This window comes from Mauremys reevesii, linkage group 6 (assembly GCF_016161935.1).
Source record: "Mauremys reevesii isolate NIE-2019 linkage group 6, ASM1616193v1, whole genome shotgun sequence".
Classification (NCBI taxonomy): Eukaryota; Metazoa; Chordata; order Testudines; family Geoemydidae; genus Mauremys; species Mauremys reevesii.
The window spans coordinates 5,940,895-5,958,829 of NC_052628.1; the positions used below are offsets into that span (position 1 = coordinate 5,940,895).

General features: G+C 46.9%; 1 protein-coding gene across 10 annotated transcripts in view; it reads right to left on the reverse strand.

Moving 5' to 3' along the window:
• The window catches only part of CELF4 (CUGBP Elav-like family member 4), an 861,314-nt gene that overhangs the window by 72,406 nt on the left and 770,973 nt on the right, over window positions 1-17,935 (reverse strand). For 6 of the 10 annotated variants that reach the window (XM_039544850.1, XM_039544845.1, XM_039544846.1 and 3 more), the window contains exons 9-10: window positions 8,798-8,863; window positions 5,637-5,717 (exon numbers count right to left, since the gene is read on the reverse strand). In XM_039544850.1, coding sequence (XP_039400784.1) covers window positions 5,637-5,717; window positions 8,798-8,863 — 147 coding nt within the window. The remainder of the gene's footprint in view (window positions 1-5,636; window positions 5,718-8,797; window positions 8,864-17,935) is intronic. The other 4 variants (XM_039544851.1, XM_039544847.1, XM_039544849.1 and 1 more) reach the window with 1 other exon arrangement.

A 17,935-nucleotide genomic window follows, 5' to 3' on the forward strand; every position in this document is an offset into this window, starting at 1 on the left:
CCCAGCTTCTGGCAATCAGAAGTTTAAGGACAACAAGAGCACGGGGTTGCATCCCTGACCATCTGCTAAAGCTATTGATGGACCTATCCTCCATGAACTTATCTAGTTCTTATTTGAACCCAGTTATACTTTTGACCTTAACCCCAAAGGTAGTTCAGTTTTGCTAACCAGTGTATGGGAGGGCCAATTCCTTTGCATGCTTTTGGGGATGCTCACCTAGCACCCAGCTGTGCTCTCAATCCTGATTGTGAGAAAGACACAAAGGGTGAGGGGGAAGATCCGTGTGTCTCCCTTTACCACCGCTATACACCTATCTGACCCAGCAAAGCAGGGCTTCTGTCATTTATTGCTGGAGCACAGTGCAAGTGGGGAAAGAAAAGGATTTTAATGCTCTCACTTTCTTCATCAGGGCATAATTATAGTGTCATAACACAGCAAATTACAACTTTGCCTTTCCTGTTAGGGAGGGGAGTTCGCCTAGGCGCTCCCACCTTTTATTGGCCATTACTCATTCCCCTGGCTGGCAGGATAAGTACGGTGAAGTCAGGATTCTGACAGATGCCCATTTAAAGCTCATTAAAATTCCTGGGCCTCAGCATGATTGAAGTCACAGGCTCTCCACATTTCCTTTTGGATTAATGGAAAATGAAGCCCTAATGAATATTTGCTAAGCACAATTTTCCCCACTAATTTGCTAAAAGGACTGTCAGGAAGGAACAGCTGATCCTTTGCATTTCGTGCATTTCCTAGAGGTGGCGAGGTTGCTGCAGAGTTTATTCCATATGGGGGGATGCCAGTGCACCAGGGTAATTAACTAATTAGGCACCCGGTCGTCTGCTTAGCTAAATTACTTTTGAACCTGAGTGGCCACCCTAATTCATACAAAGATTTACCCTACATCTGTCCCTTCTTCAGGGTTATCCCCTCCCTTCTGTAGTGACTGCTGTTCAATCTCCAGGAAAGAGAGATGCAATTCAGTTCAGTTCAATGAGACTTTATTGTAGAGGTGGGCAACAAACCAAAAAAAAAAAAAAAAATTCAATTCAGTTTTGTTGAAAAATGCATTTTTTAAGGCTTGAAACTGGGTCACATTTGACAAATAGCTTTGGTTGAAATTTGTTTTTTGAAAGAGTCAAAACCACGTTTTAAGTTTTTCGTTTTGAAACATTTCGTTTTAACTTTTTGTTTCGAAACGTCATTTTGGTTTCAAATATGACCAATTTTAAAAAGCCCATGCATGCCCCAAAAAGAGGGTAAAAAACACCCAAAATGGCTGAATCAAAATGAAGAACAACAAAAAAAATTCATTTGGAGTCAACCAAAAATGTCAACTTGAAATCAATTTAAAAACCTAAAAAAACAAAAACAAAAATGAAAACTCATTTCAGTTCAACGTGACATGTTTCAGCCCACTGGAAATATATATTATTTTATTTGATGAAAACATTTTAAAAAATTATTTTGGTTTAAACTGAATCGGATTTTTTTGAGCTTTATTTGCTCAGGATATAAATGTTGCCAAAGCATGAGATGAAGACAGACCTCTTGGGTACCTGCTAGAGGTGGGTGAGACCTCTCAGGAGAGAGATATGGACTGATGCATTTCCTGAAGTCTTGGATATATTGTACCTGAACGGGAATCCTATCCTGTTGTAATCTGACCTGGGATGTACCTAGCGAAACCTATGAAGTCTTTGAAATAGTTGGTAGAAACAGGGAATGTGGTCCTGAATATTAAACTTCCCCAAGTTTGAAAGTTGGACCCATGGTGTGGAAACCTTTGTAAGTTAGGCCTGAAATCGGCATTGTCTGATTCTACTGTGGGATCAAGCACAAAAGAAGAAGATGGAAGAAAGCAAAACCCCTGCTTAAAGTGCAGCCATGTTCTGAACTGCGACTGTGACTGTGACACTGTGGAGGTCCACATAGAATCATAGGACTGGAAGGGACCTTGAGAAGTCTTCTAGTCCAGTCCCCTGCCCTCACTGATTCTATCTCAGTGATTCAACTCCAATTTGCCCAGTTCTCAAGTCAAAAGAGTCTTTTCTAATTGCCAGCCCTGCAAACTGAAAAAAATTCAGCTGGGATCGTTTGGCTTGTTATACCATCACCAGCAATAACGATGTGGCAATCAGAATTCAGGTGAAAAGCCATTTTTTATCCGCCTGTCTGTCTATCTACCCATTTATCTATATGTCTTCCATCACAAGTAGTAGTTAACCGCCCCCTTGTTGTTAAAGAGATAACAAAACAACCCCTCTCTCCTTTGCCTTATCTGCAGGAGTAAAACCGAAGTGTGTGTGTGTGTGTGTGTGTGTGTGTGTGAGAGAGAGAGAGAGAGAGAGAGAGGAACGTACTGAGAACAAGCTAAATCAAAGAAATGAGTTATATGTTTATTTCTGAATGCTGTTAAGCCCATGGTCTTTCTCATCTCTTGTGGCAATGAGTTCCAAAGTCTAGGCCCAGCCACTTGGGAAGTTGTATCTCCCATAATCATGAGTTTCCTTCTTACTAGTCAAGAGTTTCATGGTTTCTATGGAAGGTAGCTGCCATGGGAAATCAGGGCCATGGAGAAAGAGAGAGAGAGAGATTGGAGATCTCTCCATTCGTTAAGGCCACTCTCATGGAGAGCTTTGAATATCAGGACAAAGAGCTTGAGATGGACTTTGTATTCAGTGGAGAACTAGTGCGGAGAGACACTGGGTTGTTGTGTACCTGGAGACCTGTGTAGTTGCACTGAGAGTTTAGGGCCACAGAGTAGCTGTCAATGACTCACTGTCATACTGCGAGGGTAAATCTGATGGAATCCCGCAGGGGTCCCTCCTGGGTCCTGTACTAGCCAATATTTTCATTAATGACTTGGATAATGGCTTGAAGAGTATGCTTGTAACATTTGCAGATGATACCAAGATGGGATGGGTTGCAATTACTTTGGAGGACAGGATTAGAATTCAAAATTACCTCGACAAATTGGATGATTAGTCTGAAATCAACAAGATGAAATTCAGTAAACATAAGTGCAAAGTATTACACTTAGGAAGGAAAAAACAAGTGCACAGATGCAAAATGGGGAACAACTGGCTAGGCAGTAGCACTGCTGAAAAGGGCTTGAGGGAGACAGTAGAATACAAATTGCACAGGAGCCAACAATGGGTTGCAAGAAAGACGAATATCATTCTGGGTGTATTAACAGGAGTGTCGTACGTAAGTCATGGGAGGTAATTGTCCGGCTCCACTCAGCACTGATGAGGTCTCAGCTGGAGTGCTGTGTCTAGCTCTGGGCTGCTAGGAAAGATGTGGATAATTTGGAGAGAGTCCAGAAGAGGGCAACAAAAATAATAAAAGGTTTAGAAAACCTGATCTATGAGGAAAAGTTAAAAAAACTGGGTATGTTTAGTCTTGAGAAAAGCAGACGGAGGGGACAATCTGATAACAGTCTTCAAATCTGTTCAGGGCTGTTATAAAGAGGACGGTGATTAATTGTTCTTCGTGTCCACTGAAGGTAGGACAAGAAGTAATGGGCTTAATCTGCAGCGAGCGAGATTTAGGTTAAACATTAAGAAAACTTTCTAATGGTAAGCGTAGTTAAGCTCTGGAATAAGCTTCCAAGGGAGGCTGTGGATTTCCTGTCATTCCTCTGGCTTTTTTGCTGCCCCAGGCAAAAAAACAACAACAAAAAAACCCTGCAGTGTGGCCGGAGCGGCAAAGCAGGAAAAAAAAACAATCCCCCCCTGCAGTGCGGCCGGAGCGGCAAAGCAGGAAAAAAAACCAATCCCCCCCTGCAGTGCGGCCAGAGTGGCAAAGCAGGGGAAAAGAAAAAAAAAAGGCGTGGCCGGAGCGGCAAAGCAGTGAAAAAAGCCAAACCAAAAAACCCCCTGCGGCGTGGCTGAAGCAGCAAAACAGGGGGAAAAAAGGCGCGGCCGGAGCGGCAAAGCAGGAGGAAAAAAACAAAACAAAAAAACCCTGCGGCACAGTCAGAGCCAGGGTGCAGGGGGACTCCCTGTGCTGCAGACATGCCCCGGCTAGTGGAGGGGAGGGGAAGGGAGCGGGGGGGAGAGAGGGAAGAGGAGGATCCAGGGCTTCAGCGGGGCACTCACCCCGCAGCCCCGACCGCCACGCTGCCTGCTTGGCAGGCTCCGCGCCGCTCCGGCCAGCGGGGAGGGAAGGACACGGGCTGCCAGGCTTGCTGCAGATCTGGCACCGGCTGGGGCAGCCGGAGCGCGCAGCCGACTCCCAGCAGGGCGCTCCCCTCCTCCGCACCACCGCCTCCTACAGGGCGGCCAGAGCGGTGAACCGAAAAAAAAGCAGCTGTGCCGCCCTAGCATTGGGCGGAAGCCGCCTCGTAGAATCTGCCGCCCCAAGCACGAGCTTGCTCAGCTGGTGCCTGGAGCTGGACCTGTCTTGAAGTCCCTTCCAGCCCTTTATGTCTATGATTCTATGAATACTATCTAAGACCTTACATCCCAGTCGTTCCTATTCAATTCAGTGAGGTTGCAAGTCAGTTCAATGACTAACTCTTTCCTGGCAGTGTTAATGATATTTTACAAAGCAGGACAGAATCAAGTTCACTCTCCCGTAGCTGCCCTGGCTCTGCTGTACTAAAGCCTAAATGAGCCGACGTGACTCAAAGACACAGAGGGTGTGATTCTGATCTCACATTGGCGTAACTCCAGGGACTTCAAAGTTCTTAGTTTACCTCTGCGTAAGTGAGAGGCGAATCAACCCCTCAGGGAGTAGAGATGCTGACATTTATACACAGTCACTGTTATAACCATCAATGCACTTTAAGCAGAAATATCCATGATCCAGGCAAAAGGGAAAGCAATAGGACGTAGTGGGAGATGAACGGATTCCATATTATATGCCAATATTTTCTTCAGTATGGAAACCTCCTCTTGTCATATAAATTCCACTTGTAGGGCATGCAGCAGTGGAAATTGCACAGAGTTCAGAACTGCCTGATTGCAACGCTCCCCCAAAATGCATCCATGTTAAATGTTCTCTTGAAATGAAAATGCCAAAGAACTTACATTTGGGACCATCAAAATGTTTCATTTTGATATTGTCATTTCGATTCGTTTTGTCTTGACTTTCATATTACGTTAAAATATTTACTGGTGTATATTATAGACAATGTTAAATGTAATATATAAAATGAAAGATTAAAATTAACATTTTAATGCAGAATGCACGTTGACACGGAATGAAGCAGAACGATATCATTGACACCAAATGTTTTGACACTATTGAAATGAAATGTTTCAAATTTTGTCAGAATTGGCACATTCCCATGATGTGTTTTTTATTTGGATGAAACGGGACTTTTCAAGGAACACTTTTCTCGACCCGCCACTGCCGGCCTCTGCTGTACGCAACGTAATCAAACCTTATGCATTATGCTGCCCTCTAGTGGCTGCAGCCCAGACAGGACCTAAGCACGTATCCCACAAGTGTGAACATTTCCATAGGTTACCAGTAACGCCTGATGATGTTACACAACAGATGGAGAGTGGATGAGGAGAGGGTTCAAAGTGATGAGGCATTTTCTGGGCTCTATGTAACTGGGGGGTTGGTGGAACACAATGCAATAGGGGTGACTTGCTAGGTATGGAACAGGGAACAGCCTGCTTACTTACCTTCTCTCTGTTGCTGTGGGATCATGGGAGGCGGCTGTGGAAACGCTTGGCTAATCTGGCCATAAGCAGCAGGATAAGCAGCTATAGGAGAAAGAAGGGGAGAGAAGAAAGATCGAAAGATTTCAGCAATGGGGAGTCAAGACCTTTCATCCCAATAACCACACCAAGCTGTATTTATGCTCAGCCCATTCACTTTGGCTGCAATAGCCATATGGGGGAGAAGCACGTACCCAAATGGCAGTGATATCACAGGGCAGGTTAAAATGTCAGGCTTTGGCAGGTCTGGGAGTCCTTTGCTTTGGGCACTGACAGTCACTTGGACTTAATCAACTGAAACACTTCAGGCCAGATCCTCAGCTTGTATAAACAGGTGGAACCCTGTAAAGGTCAATGGAGCTCCCCCAGTTAGAGATCCGGCCACTTGTCTGATTCAGGAGTGGACTGGTGAAGTTCTGGATTTACAACAGAGAGTCTCAAAACAACCTGCTCTGAAGAGCTCACAAGAAAACGAGGCACTTCTGCAGCACCTTTAACGTGATGGTCCTAACGCACATTACAAACATGAGCTAATTCATCCTGACTCAAGCACCGGTAGGTATTGTGTGTCCTCTCATTTTCCAGATGGAGAGACTAAAGCACAAACAGGCTAAACTCGAGGTGTCTCCTGTGGGATCACATGGATGGGACAATCTTGCACTACAGCCCATGTTTGACACCTTAGATCCCTGGACAGTGGGACAAGATACACATGAAGATGCCTCTGAATTCTGACCTACACTGAGCCTGCTGACTCCATCAGGAGCTGTGTGCACATGTGTGTGTGTGTGTGTCTGTGGGGCAGATATGAAAGAAGAAATTGCCCCACATTGGGGCACTGCAGAGGGGGATGTATATTAAGAAGCATCAAGGATGGATCCCATTTCATTGTTAAAGCCTGAAGGAATCAGTTGTTAATGATATTAACCAAAACACCGTTTTAAGCGACAGGAAGTGAATTTCAGGTAGATAGTGCCATGTAGCAGAGGATTTTCTAGGGTTGGATGGCAGGGGACCAGCTGGAGAACGCTAGGCTGGGGAGGAGGGACAACTTCTAGACATCAGGAGGTGGAGACAGGTCGGGATTCTTAGCAGGAGTCAGCCCCATCTTCTCTCTACCTGGCCTGCCCTCCTGATATGACCCATCTCCACTACAGCTGGTTCCGGTGGCTGACATCTACCACCACAAAGTTCTGCTTTGCTCTCCCTATATTTTACTTTGAGTTTCCAGTCCAGGATGGGGGGATGTAAATCCCGGTTGCCCAGACAACAGGCATGCCCTCATCTACTGTTCCTTTGCCATGACATGCTCTGCACGCGAGAGAGAATGGATGGGTCGAGGACAAGCTGTTTGAGACTGGCCCATGAGGAGTAGCTTGGAAAAGGAGCCTGAACCTATCACATGGATTTGTTGGATTCCTGGCAGTGAGGAGGCAGATTGGCTATGGGACTTTGAAGAATGTGCCCTATATTGTCTGCCATGTTATCTCATCACTTCAAGCTCTTCCTACCATCTGATCAGTAGACTCCAGCCACTGAAAGGGAAGGGGTTGGTTCAGACACTTATGGGGAGGATCTGGGGTGAGTATCTGGGGCTGTGGGCTTCCTAACACAGGGAAGGTGATTGCAGGATGGGGTTTGTTGCCTAAGCAGACGAGAGCAGCTCAGCCAGGGAAAGGTTCGGACACAAAGAGGTCCCTCCTGCTGGGAGCCCAGACTGACCTCACACAGCGCAACCACTGCTCAGGCTTTTGGGGCCTCATTTTGTCCTTTCGCACATTACGCTGCCATGGTGATGGGGCCCCCGTCTGGCTAAGCCTCATGGACTGGCTGATGCTGCATTCCCCAAACTCCCCTTGGCATTCTAAGGGCATAAAGGTGGCAGGATGGGGCCACTCAAACACCCGTTCTACAAAGAGAGAGACTCATGCATTGACTCACACACATGCAGACACTCCCCCTCCCCCGGCTTTTTCACACAAACACATTCACTAGCCCAGCACATTGACTCTCATGCCGCTACACACTCACCCCACCCCCAGATGGTCTCTCGCACACTCACTCAGATCCTTTTACACGCTCAGACAGAAGACTAGCTCACACCTACTCCCCTCTAGCTCCACAGTGTGGAAGCAGTGCCTAGCCAAGGAACAATTTTGCCACGCTCAGCTCCCCCCCGAGAGGGCAAGGGGAGCCATTTGGCACTACAGTCAGAGGATTACATGCCTGGCTCTTGGAAACACAGCGTAAGGGCTGCCTGAGTCCCAGAGAGAGGGGGAAAGGGTATACGTGTGTGCATAGGGGTTAATTAACAGCTCAAAGGGTTGAGCTGCCGCCCATCCATCAAACTTGACGAGCAATAAATGATAATAACTAAAACACCAGCAAATGAAGCTTTACATGGAGAATTAAATTAAGTTCCCAGATACAGCCCTGACATGAGATAATAGCCATTCCTCAGCGGGAGCCCGCGGCTGCCCTAGTTACCACAGGAAATAATGACTTCGGGGTTGCGGCTTCCTCATGGTGTTAGCTTGGGTCACCTCATGAGGGGATGTTGAACACGCTCTGCGCCCAGTCATCCCGGCTGGTGTCAGTCCATCAGTTTCAAAGGAGTGACTCTGCATTGACACTGGTGTGACGGGGAGCAGAGGCTGGCCTTGTTGGGAAGCTGCTGGGAAATGTAAACCAATTTCTCAGCGGGGGAAAGGCTGGGAGAGGTTGTGTGGGGCTCTGCCATTAGCATCCTCTTCCGGCCGTGACACAAGGGAGAAATTTGCACAGTGACCACAGAAAGTGGGAAGCGGAGGGGCTTACACGCCTGATTATCTTCTCGCTAACAGCAGTGTAAATCTGCAATGATTCCACCACACTAATGTAAGGACCTGATCCGTCTCTCACTGAAGTCAACAGAAGTCTTTCCTGGCCTTTCGAGGGGAGCTGGATTGGGCCGTAGAAGTGAAGCTAGGCCTGTATGTTTTGTTTTGGGAGGATGCAATCTCAGACCCCTCTGCCCCAGCCTGGTGCTGCCCCTGGGAATGGCTCCCTGCACCCCTCAGGCATGTTCAGAGGTTAAAAGCTTTGGGGACGTGAAAGGTTTATTGGGAGAAAGTGTTAATACTAACGACCTGCGTACTGCTGCACTCCAGCGTAGGCTTGTTGCAAGGGGTCTGCTGCAGTGGGGCTCTGTGCTGTGGAGACAGAAGAGAGAGAGAGAATAAAGGCATTAAAATATCACGTTCACACTGGCTTTCTCTCTGCTCAAGTGTTTTGGGTGCGGGACGGATGAACCAGGAGAGAGAAACCCACAGAACAGGTGCGGCATGTGCATCCCACACAACAAATTGCACCACATTTGTTTTACCTACTCATGAAAGAAAAAGGGTTTTGTCAGCCTTTCGTGGGGGGAAAGGGAATGGGGGTCTGAAACGAAACAGAGCTAAATTGCTTTTGGTCCTGAAAGTGGGATGGACTTTTCATAAGAGACGTTTCTCCAGAGAGTTCTGCTATTTATCCATTCCTACCATGAGAACACATCTTGTGGGATTTTGGGACTTCTACCTTGTGCTGCCTGGCAAAACGTGACTCCAGGTACGCGCAGGTACACACGATGTATCTCGTTCGCAGCAACGCTGCACACATCAATGGTTCTTAGGCTCAGCCCCAGTCCCTGATCCTCAAGAGACAAACCTTTCTACAGTCCCCTCTACATCCCCCTTCTCATTCCTCTCCCGGAAGTGGAGAGAGGCACAATAATAAAAGAAAAAACAAAGAAAGGAAGAGAATCCTTTCACAACCAGGCCTCTCCTTAATTTGTGGCCTCTAGCTTTAATGTTACTCAACCATAAGGGTCACAAGACAGACACCCGGGGGGTAGGGGGGTCATGCACTGAGACAAGAACCAAGGACTTGATGAGTCTCTACTTTTTCTTACATACAATGCACGTGTCAGGGTGAGGAGCTGTACGTGGGAGAAAGGAAGAGCCTGGATTTGGGGGACACGTCATTATTTTCCTTCTAATAGTCAGCACTCGAGATAGCCCTGAACCAATCCCAAACTTGGGAGACAAATTTCGAGTCCTGGAATTTGTGCCCTTCTCTAACTGTACCATTTAGCCAGCTTCTTATTACTACTATTTATTTGTGTTATTTAGCACCTCAGGACCTCACTGTGCCAGGAGCTGTACAAGCACAGCACAAAAAGTCCCTGCCCCAACAAGCTTATAATCTTAGCATAGAACAAGAGATAACTGCTGGACACGGACAGATAGGGAGCAGAGAGAAACAAAAACTCATTTGCTCTCTGAAGCCTCCCAGCGCCCTTTACAAAATTTTGCTTAACCCGCTGCGGAAATGCAACCACCTCTGTGGCAGAATACGGTGGCTATTTCAAAAGGCACAGCAAGGCTGGCGAACAGTTTTAGGAGAGGAAGCAGCCAATCTCTGGGTAAGCCAACTAGTCCCCTTCCTGGCTTCAAAGGGCATTTTCTTTCTACACAAACCTCCCTCACGCTCTCCTAAAAGTGTTTGTTTTTGTGAAACTTTGAAGTTTAGTTCAAGTACAGCCAGAGCTGGTAGGTTTTTTTTTTCCCTCCCTTTCCCCTCTGGTTGATGAAAAAAAATGTTGGATAAGCTCTTTCTTTATCTGCAGCCATAAAATATTTAAAGCAAAGCTTGACTGAACCTCCAGTCCAAATGTCACCTTGGCCCTAATATTTCACTTCTTGTTATGAGTTTAATTTGTATTTATTGGTGCTGCACAATTCTACATTTATGTGGCCCCTCCAGGCTTTGTACTTTTAAGACAATCCCTTAGGGAGCAGCGACTTCCCCCCTCCCCTGTCTCCTTTCGCTGAGAATGGAGGTGTGGCTGCAGGCAAGGGCTCAGATGGCGCAGTCGACGTGGAGGTCTCGCAAGAAAGTCTGGTTGCCCTTGCTAAGGCTAAGGAGAGACACTGAATGTGTGATAGGGAGGAGTACGGGCCGGCTCTTATCGGCCCACTGAATTTTAGGAGAGTGCTGAAGCTGCCCCGTGTGTCGCCCTTGCCATCTGATTTGAGCCAAAGTGTCGAAGAACAATATTAACCATAATGGAGGTCTTTCTATTTGACTCGCCTCACCAGGGCTTGGGACAAGGGCAGAGGCAAGTTGCACATATCTTAGAGGGTAGAAACTGACTCTGGCCAGCTCTCAGAGTGAGTTTGAAGGATTTCTTTGACTGGTTGGGCTGCAAGAATGGGTCATGTGAGTAATGGCTTAGAGCAGGGACCGGTGTCAAGATTTACGGGAGCCAGCTTTGCCACAGACTGACTGAGGACAAGTTTCTAGGATGGGTCTACACTGAGATGTAAGGCCAGGGTTAGCATAGCTTGAGTTAGTAGACCCAGGTTTGATAACCTAGGGCTTGAGCATCTACACTCATTTATAACCCCATCTTAGGAATTGCTGAACCCTGGGTCCCAACTGGGGACTCCAGTGTCTACAGTGCATTATGGGGGCCCAACTCCAACCATCCATGTAGCAGACTTCCTCGCGCCCTCCCAAAATGTGGCCACTTCAGCCCTTTGTTCGTGGTGCAGTGTAGGAAAACTTCTTGACTGCCCACCAAACTTGACTGTCCAGAGGACAAAGAAAGTCGGCCTGTGGGATTCTTTAGGTGGACTCCCAGAGCATGAGTCCAGTGGGGCTGTGTCTACACTGCAAAGCAATAGGGCTGGAACCCTGGATCCCCGATTGACTCAGGCTCAGGCCCGTGGGGCCCTTGGGACCCTGAGTCCAAGCCCCAGGTTAGCATGATTTGTGTGTAGACAGAATGGGGGTTAGGCTTGAGGCTAAATTCAAATCCAGGGCTTACATCGCAGTAAGTGCATACAGTGCACTGTAGTCTTAGACTATGCTTCTACACATGGTTTTGCCCAACCCTCCTACCATCCACACACAACCTTCAAGAACATGCTAGTTTGTGCTTTGACCCCATGCTCAACTACACGGCTGAAGGTAGGGTTAAAGCCCGAGCTGTGCTTTAGCTTGGGCTGGAACCATCCCATTCTGCAGTGAGGACACAGGCAAGATCACGCCAGTGCTGATGGTCCTCCACTGCCTTCCCACAATTCCCCCTGAGGGAACAGACAAGCTCTCCTGTAATTGACAGAATTGCCTGGGAAAGAATCCCAGAGTGTTTCAGCGTAAAGAACCCAGGGCTATGCCCCCTGGTATGCCCTGGGCGAGTACAGAGGACACAGTTGTGGGGCTATGCCTAGCTGTGGGGATGCTCACACCTGGGCTAAGTTAACCTGAGTGCTCAGCTGCAGGTTTCGATCACCCAGGCTAGCGGTGCAGTGCAGAAGTACCCTTAACTTATACATGCCTGAGTTTATCTATACGTAAAATGGGTAAGTGCTGTGTTATCATAACATTCATTTCCCCTTCCAAATATAGTTTAGTCCACACCTTGAGTGCTAGGTGAAACCTCCCAGTAATAACAAAGCCTTGTGACCACCAGATGATCTCAAGGTGCCAATTACAACCCCGTCTCCCCTTCTGTGTGCTGGATAAATATTTGGAGTACAGCTAGCTGGAAACATTCCAGAGAAACATTTTTTTTTGTCGGAATTTGCTAATGAATCAAAATAGAAACACTTTGCAGAGATGGTTCAGTTCTGACAACATTCCTTCAGACACCAGGCAAAGCTCTGATACAACCTGCCGTCTTGCCCAGCAGGCTGCTGGGGGGCATAGGCTTCCGTTTATATGGGCTTCCCTGTGTTGGGGACACCAGAGCTTCCAGGGTCTGTGGATCCAGGGCAGCTGGCCAGGGACCCTACATCTCCATCCCCTTTCACGGAGAACTTTGAAATTTGTAGTTTTCGTTCCTAATCGGAACAAAACCAGATTTCGAGCTACCTAAATCCTCAGCTCTATGGAATTATCTTTCTCTGCCCTACTCTAATCTGGAGCCTCCTTTTATAAACGTACTAAGGCACAGAGAGGCTCATGATGACTGGCTCTTGCAGAGATGACAAACTCTGGCAGCCTTACGGAATCTCATCCTCATCTCTGACAATCAGACTTTGTCCACTACCACACAACCGCTCAGAGGCAGAGCTAGGAACAGAAACAGGTTTCCGGACTCCTAGGTCCCTTGGTCTGTCTCCAGCATCCGTGGGAAGCCCACCTAGCCGATAAGCCACATTCTCATCATCAGGGCCAAGGCAATCCACTTAGGAAATTTAATTTTAACTTACTTTTAACCTTTTAAGATTAAATATTAAAAAACAGCTACATGTTTTATTTAAAGGGTTTGGAACAACAGGCCCCTAAATGTAGCTCTGGGCCTGCCCACGCAAAGCTTTTAGAGCTTGTAATTTCCCTCTGCCTTTAGGAGACTTGTCACATGGGCGTTATCTAACCGTAAAGCTGTGGGTTTCTCACTTGATGCTGATCTCTCCACGGATCACGTGGAGAATTCCCCCTGGCCCATGGGAAGTTTCCCTATCGATTTCAGCAGGCTTTGGATCAGGCCCTGGAACATTACTGACAGGGACGGAAGATACAGGAGTCTAATGCTTTCGCCTTACTGCCGGCACCTGGGCATAAGCTCATCTCCAACCATTCTGTACGGACCTGCCAGGCAGAGAGTGGTTTCACGGTGAGAACCAATGCCCTGTATCTCCACACTAGCAAAGCTTGGGGCTCTGGGAACCATAAAACCAGCTTCATTCTGTACCTCATTCCTTGCCCAGACCAAAAGATGATGAGGCTGAAGATCGGGAGTGTAATGATTCCCCTTGCTGAATCCTAATCTGTGGGGTTGAACCTCTGACTGGTGGATCTGAAAGCTTCTGCTGCTTGAGCTAAAGGACTCAGCTTCCTTAGCTCAAAAGCTGTAGCAGATTCATAAAGCTCTCAGCACAGACTAGGCACTAGAGGGAGACAGAGCCATGCTGTGTTAATGTGTGTTGCAGCCAGCTTGTATCTCAATTTACCTATAAGTGAAATGAAACAGGAGTTAGGATTTAAGATGGGCCCGAGCGACACAGTTGAGATCCAGATCCAAACTTTCCCAGAGTTTGGTTGTGTTTGGATCCTGGGTTTTGGCTGGGGTTCATATCTCTAGTTAAAATTCAAAGTGAAGGGGATGTCTGAATTAATTCCCTGTGTCCTAACATAGAAGCGGGTGCAGGGATTTGTTTGATCACTCACCACATACATGCCCATTAACACATGATCCACATTTTACAGGGGCTAGTACCAGGGCATCCAGCATCCTTTCGTACTGGCAGGGTTCAGCTGTGGTAATTCGTGGCATTTCCCCTCCCCTTTCTGCATGACCCTCTTCTCTTTTCTGTAGCGCTAGCTTCTCCTTTAAAACCAAACTTAAGCTGAAGTGAGCCTGGTGCAAGGCGTTGGACTGACAGCACTGGAAAATGAGAGGCCAAATTCAGAGATGTTGCACACAAAAGTGTAAGGTAGACACCCTTGCAAACAAACTCCCTTGCTGTCAGACTCGCATGGCTCTTACACCCATTCTGCCGATGTGCCAGGGCAACTAAAGTGGTGTCACTTACACGCTGAGGATCTGGAAGATGGTGTCAGAACAGGAGAGAGGCTACTGTTTACAGCTGATCTCAAAAGGCTAGATTGCTGGCGGAGGTCGCTTTAGCTCTGCTGAAGCCTCTAGAGCTACGCTGATGTACAGCGGCTGAGGATCCGGCCCAGTCAATGCAAGAGAAAGGTGCACTGTGCAAACAGATGTTAGTAGTAACTTTGGCTGGCAGCTTAGGGCAAGAGCCTTATCCCTGGACAAGAGACTGCGGGAAGAAGATTGCCTCGATATTAATTTGATCATTTCCATATCTCTACGGGAAAAGTCCTGCTCAGATACAATCATCTCTTTGCAAGATGACCCTGGCCAAGATGACACAAGGTGACCACAGCAGATAACCTTCCATAAACCTGGAGACATAAAGCAAGCCAATGACCTACTTTACGACCATAAATATAAATTTAACGAAGGCAGCACTTATTCATTAGGCAGAAATCAAGAAACGACTCCCAAGTCCTTCAAAGAAGTAGATCCGTTAATGTCACTTTCTGAATCCTCTGCCCAATGCCAAAAAAACCCCAAGGATGACTTCCCAAAGTCAGCATGAAATCCCAGCACTTTAAAATAAAGGCCAGGAAGCTTTCATACCAGTGTAACGTTTATCTGCTTTTTAAAGGGACACCCAGCTGCTTTTAGACCCAATATTTAGCTTCCCTAGGAACATTCGGGGATGATGGTTACAGAATCTAAAATGTTTTTTAAAAAAGAAATTCAGTGAAAATAGTGCTTTGAAAAAGATGTAATAAATATCCCATTCCTCCCGGGACATCAGTAACTCAAACACAACAGCTGCAAGTTAGCCAGTGTCTGGGTAACCAAAAGGTGAAACCGACTACATACAAAAAGGGCTGGATTCTGCTCTCTTATATATCAGGGTAAATCAGCAGGAGCTGAACTGAAGTCAATAGAGTTACACTGGGGTAGATGAGATGATGAAGATTAGGGCCTGATCCAGCTCCCATTGAAGTCAATAGGAGTCTCCCCAGCTCCCATCTTCGGTGGGATTTGGATTGGGCCCTGAGGTCCAAAGTATCCAGAGTATTGTAGTTTCACTGTCCCAGCTCAGGTTTAAACACATGCAGCATACAGGCGGCCAAGCAAATGTTATTGCTGAAATCCATTCAGTTTGATTTAAGCGAGGTCTTTGCTCCTGTGAGGTGCGGAGCAGAACTCAGCAAAGAACTGATTTTTCAGTTCAGGGACTGAATTGAAATATCTGAAGAAAAAAAAATTGGTTTAGTTCAAAATGAAACTGAGGTTTTTTTTGTTTTCCCCCAAAATGAAAAAAAAAATGGTTTTGAGTGGAATGAAACATTTTGTTTCACCCCAAATGATCCCCCCCCCTTTGTTTCATTTTGAGATTTTTTTGGGTTTTTTCCCATACTTTTTTGGGGGATTGTTATAAATTAGCTACATAGCTATATGAAATGCCCTTGCCAAACGAAAAGTCAAAATGTTTAATTTCAATGGGGCTAAAATGAATCATTTTGACTTAAAAAAAAAAATCCTGTTCTGTTTTTGTCTGAAACTATTTGCTGAATTTGACCTGAACTGCTGAATAGTTTTTCTGCCCCCAAAAATTCATTTTTCAATGAATTTACTATTTCTCCAAAAAAAAAAAAAATTCCCCCAGTTGTATTGCTGAGCACCCTGTTAGGTTGCCCTAACAGAGCCAGTGATTTCACTTCCATGGCCCTAGGGCAACTTTCTCTGATCTCGCCGTTCTCTGCCTCAAAATGGCCAACAACAGTCAAGCACCAGGAATTCATTTAATTCAGTCTGTTTTTCTGTGCTTTGCACTCTCATTCCTTATCTCTATTATGAGGTGCTATTGCCTCCGTCTGCGGCTTTGGGACCTTTCGTACAGCCTTGTCGAAACTTGTCAACTCAGCGAGCGGAGCTAAGACAGTGTCACCTCTCACAGGGTTCTAGAGGGGTGGCTCCTGAAAGTGTGTATTTGGGGTTGAGTATGGTGAAGCATGCGGGTAGGGTCAGAAGAGCAGGCCACACAGTTACCCGCTTTTCAGTTTAGAAGGAAATAAAATAATCACAAAAAGAAAACCCTCTGCAAGGTCAGGATCAAAATAAATAAATAAATAAACGAGTGGGAGGACTCTAGTCACCTTCTCCTTAAATCCAATTTAAATCACTCTCTACAGCCCTAATCTATATCCATAATTATATCATTTCGTACAACAAGCTTGCGAGAGGTCTTAAGAAATTTATGTAGATTAAAATTCATGGGTGCCATAGTACGGATTCCATATTATTAAGATTGATTAGGACAGCTGATGCTGTGATTAAAGAAGCCAGCGTTTACTGTTGTAATTAATTAGGTATTCAGACACAACAATAACTGCAATAACAGAAAGAATGTGCTGATCCGGCAGAAAACAGTGACTGATCCTGTGCTCTCTGGTCTTGTTTCGCCTTACGGGGCAGGATGCCGTGCTGTCAAAGGCATGCTATCCCATCCTCCATGCCCTCTATACCACAAAACTCCTCATGAGACCCAGGGGACCTGTTCTTTTGTCTTCTCTCCTGCAGGGCTGAGAATCCCTGTCACTAGTCACATGGCAAGTTCAGAGTATGTTCATGTATGTTCAGCATAGAAAAACGAAGGGGGAAGAGGCCCCCACCTGCTCTAAATTAATAACTTGTCTCTGGGAATTCTTATCTTTACTCGCTGTTTGACTTATGGCAAAGCCTGTGTGCCCCAACTGAGATCAGGGCCCCGCTTTTCAAACACACCATGAGCCCCACGCTACACAGACACAGGGGAAACAGAGGCATGGACAGTTGAAGTGACGTGCCCAAGGTCACGCAGCAGGTCAATAGCAAAGCCAGGGACAGAGCCCAAGTCTCCTGATATATTATTATTTATTTAAAATATACATCTATTGTGGTAGCGCCCAGAGGCTAGCCAGTTTGAGTCCCTGTTGTGCTAGGTGCTGTGCAAATAGAGAGCAAATGGCAGTCTCAGCCCTACAGGGTCTGTCTACCCAGCCCGCGGCAGGAGCCTCCGACCGTGGGTCGACAGATTTGGGTAGGCGGGGCTAGCGCTACAAGGCTAAAAATGACAGTGTGGCTCGGGCTGGAGCTCGGGTTCTGAAGGCGAAGGGGGAGAGGGGGGTGCTTCAGAGCCCCACATTCAGCCTGAGACACAACTTAAAAGCACTGTCCATGCAGCTGTTTTTCGCATGAGTCCCCGCGAGTCGACCTGGGCTCGGAAACCCACTGCGGCAGGCGGCTACTGGCTAGGGTGACCAGACAGCAAGTGTGAAAAATCGGGACGGTGGCGGGGGGTAATAGGAGCCTATATAAGAAAAAGACCCCAAAACCGGGACTGTCCCTATAAAATGGGGACATCTGGTCCCACTACTACTGGGTGTGCTGACATCCCTGAGGAGTCTAAAAGACACGCCTCGACTGGCGGATGAGAGACACTGAGCAGGCCTGGCCACAGGGCGGGAGAGACAGGGTCAGAGACATCCCAGGATGGGGGCAGATCTGAACCAATCAGGCGCAGTGAGCCCAGCTTGCCACCTGCCTAACCATTATTAGGCTGCAGTTTCCTGCAGAGGAGAGTGCTGACGAGGAACTGGAAGGAGGACAAGGTGAGGGCTTTTTCCAGATTCTGACTGGGAGCTTTTCCCAA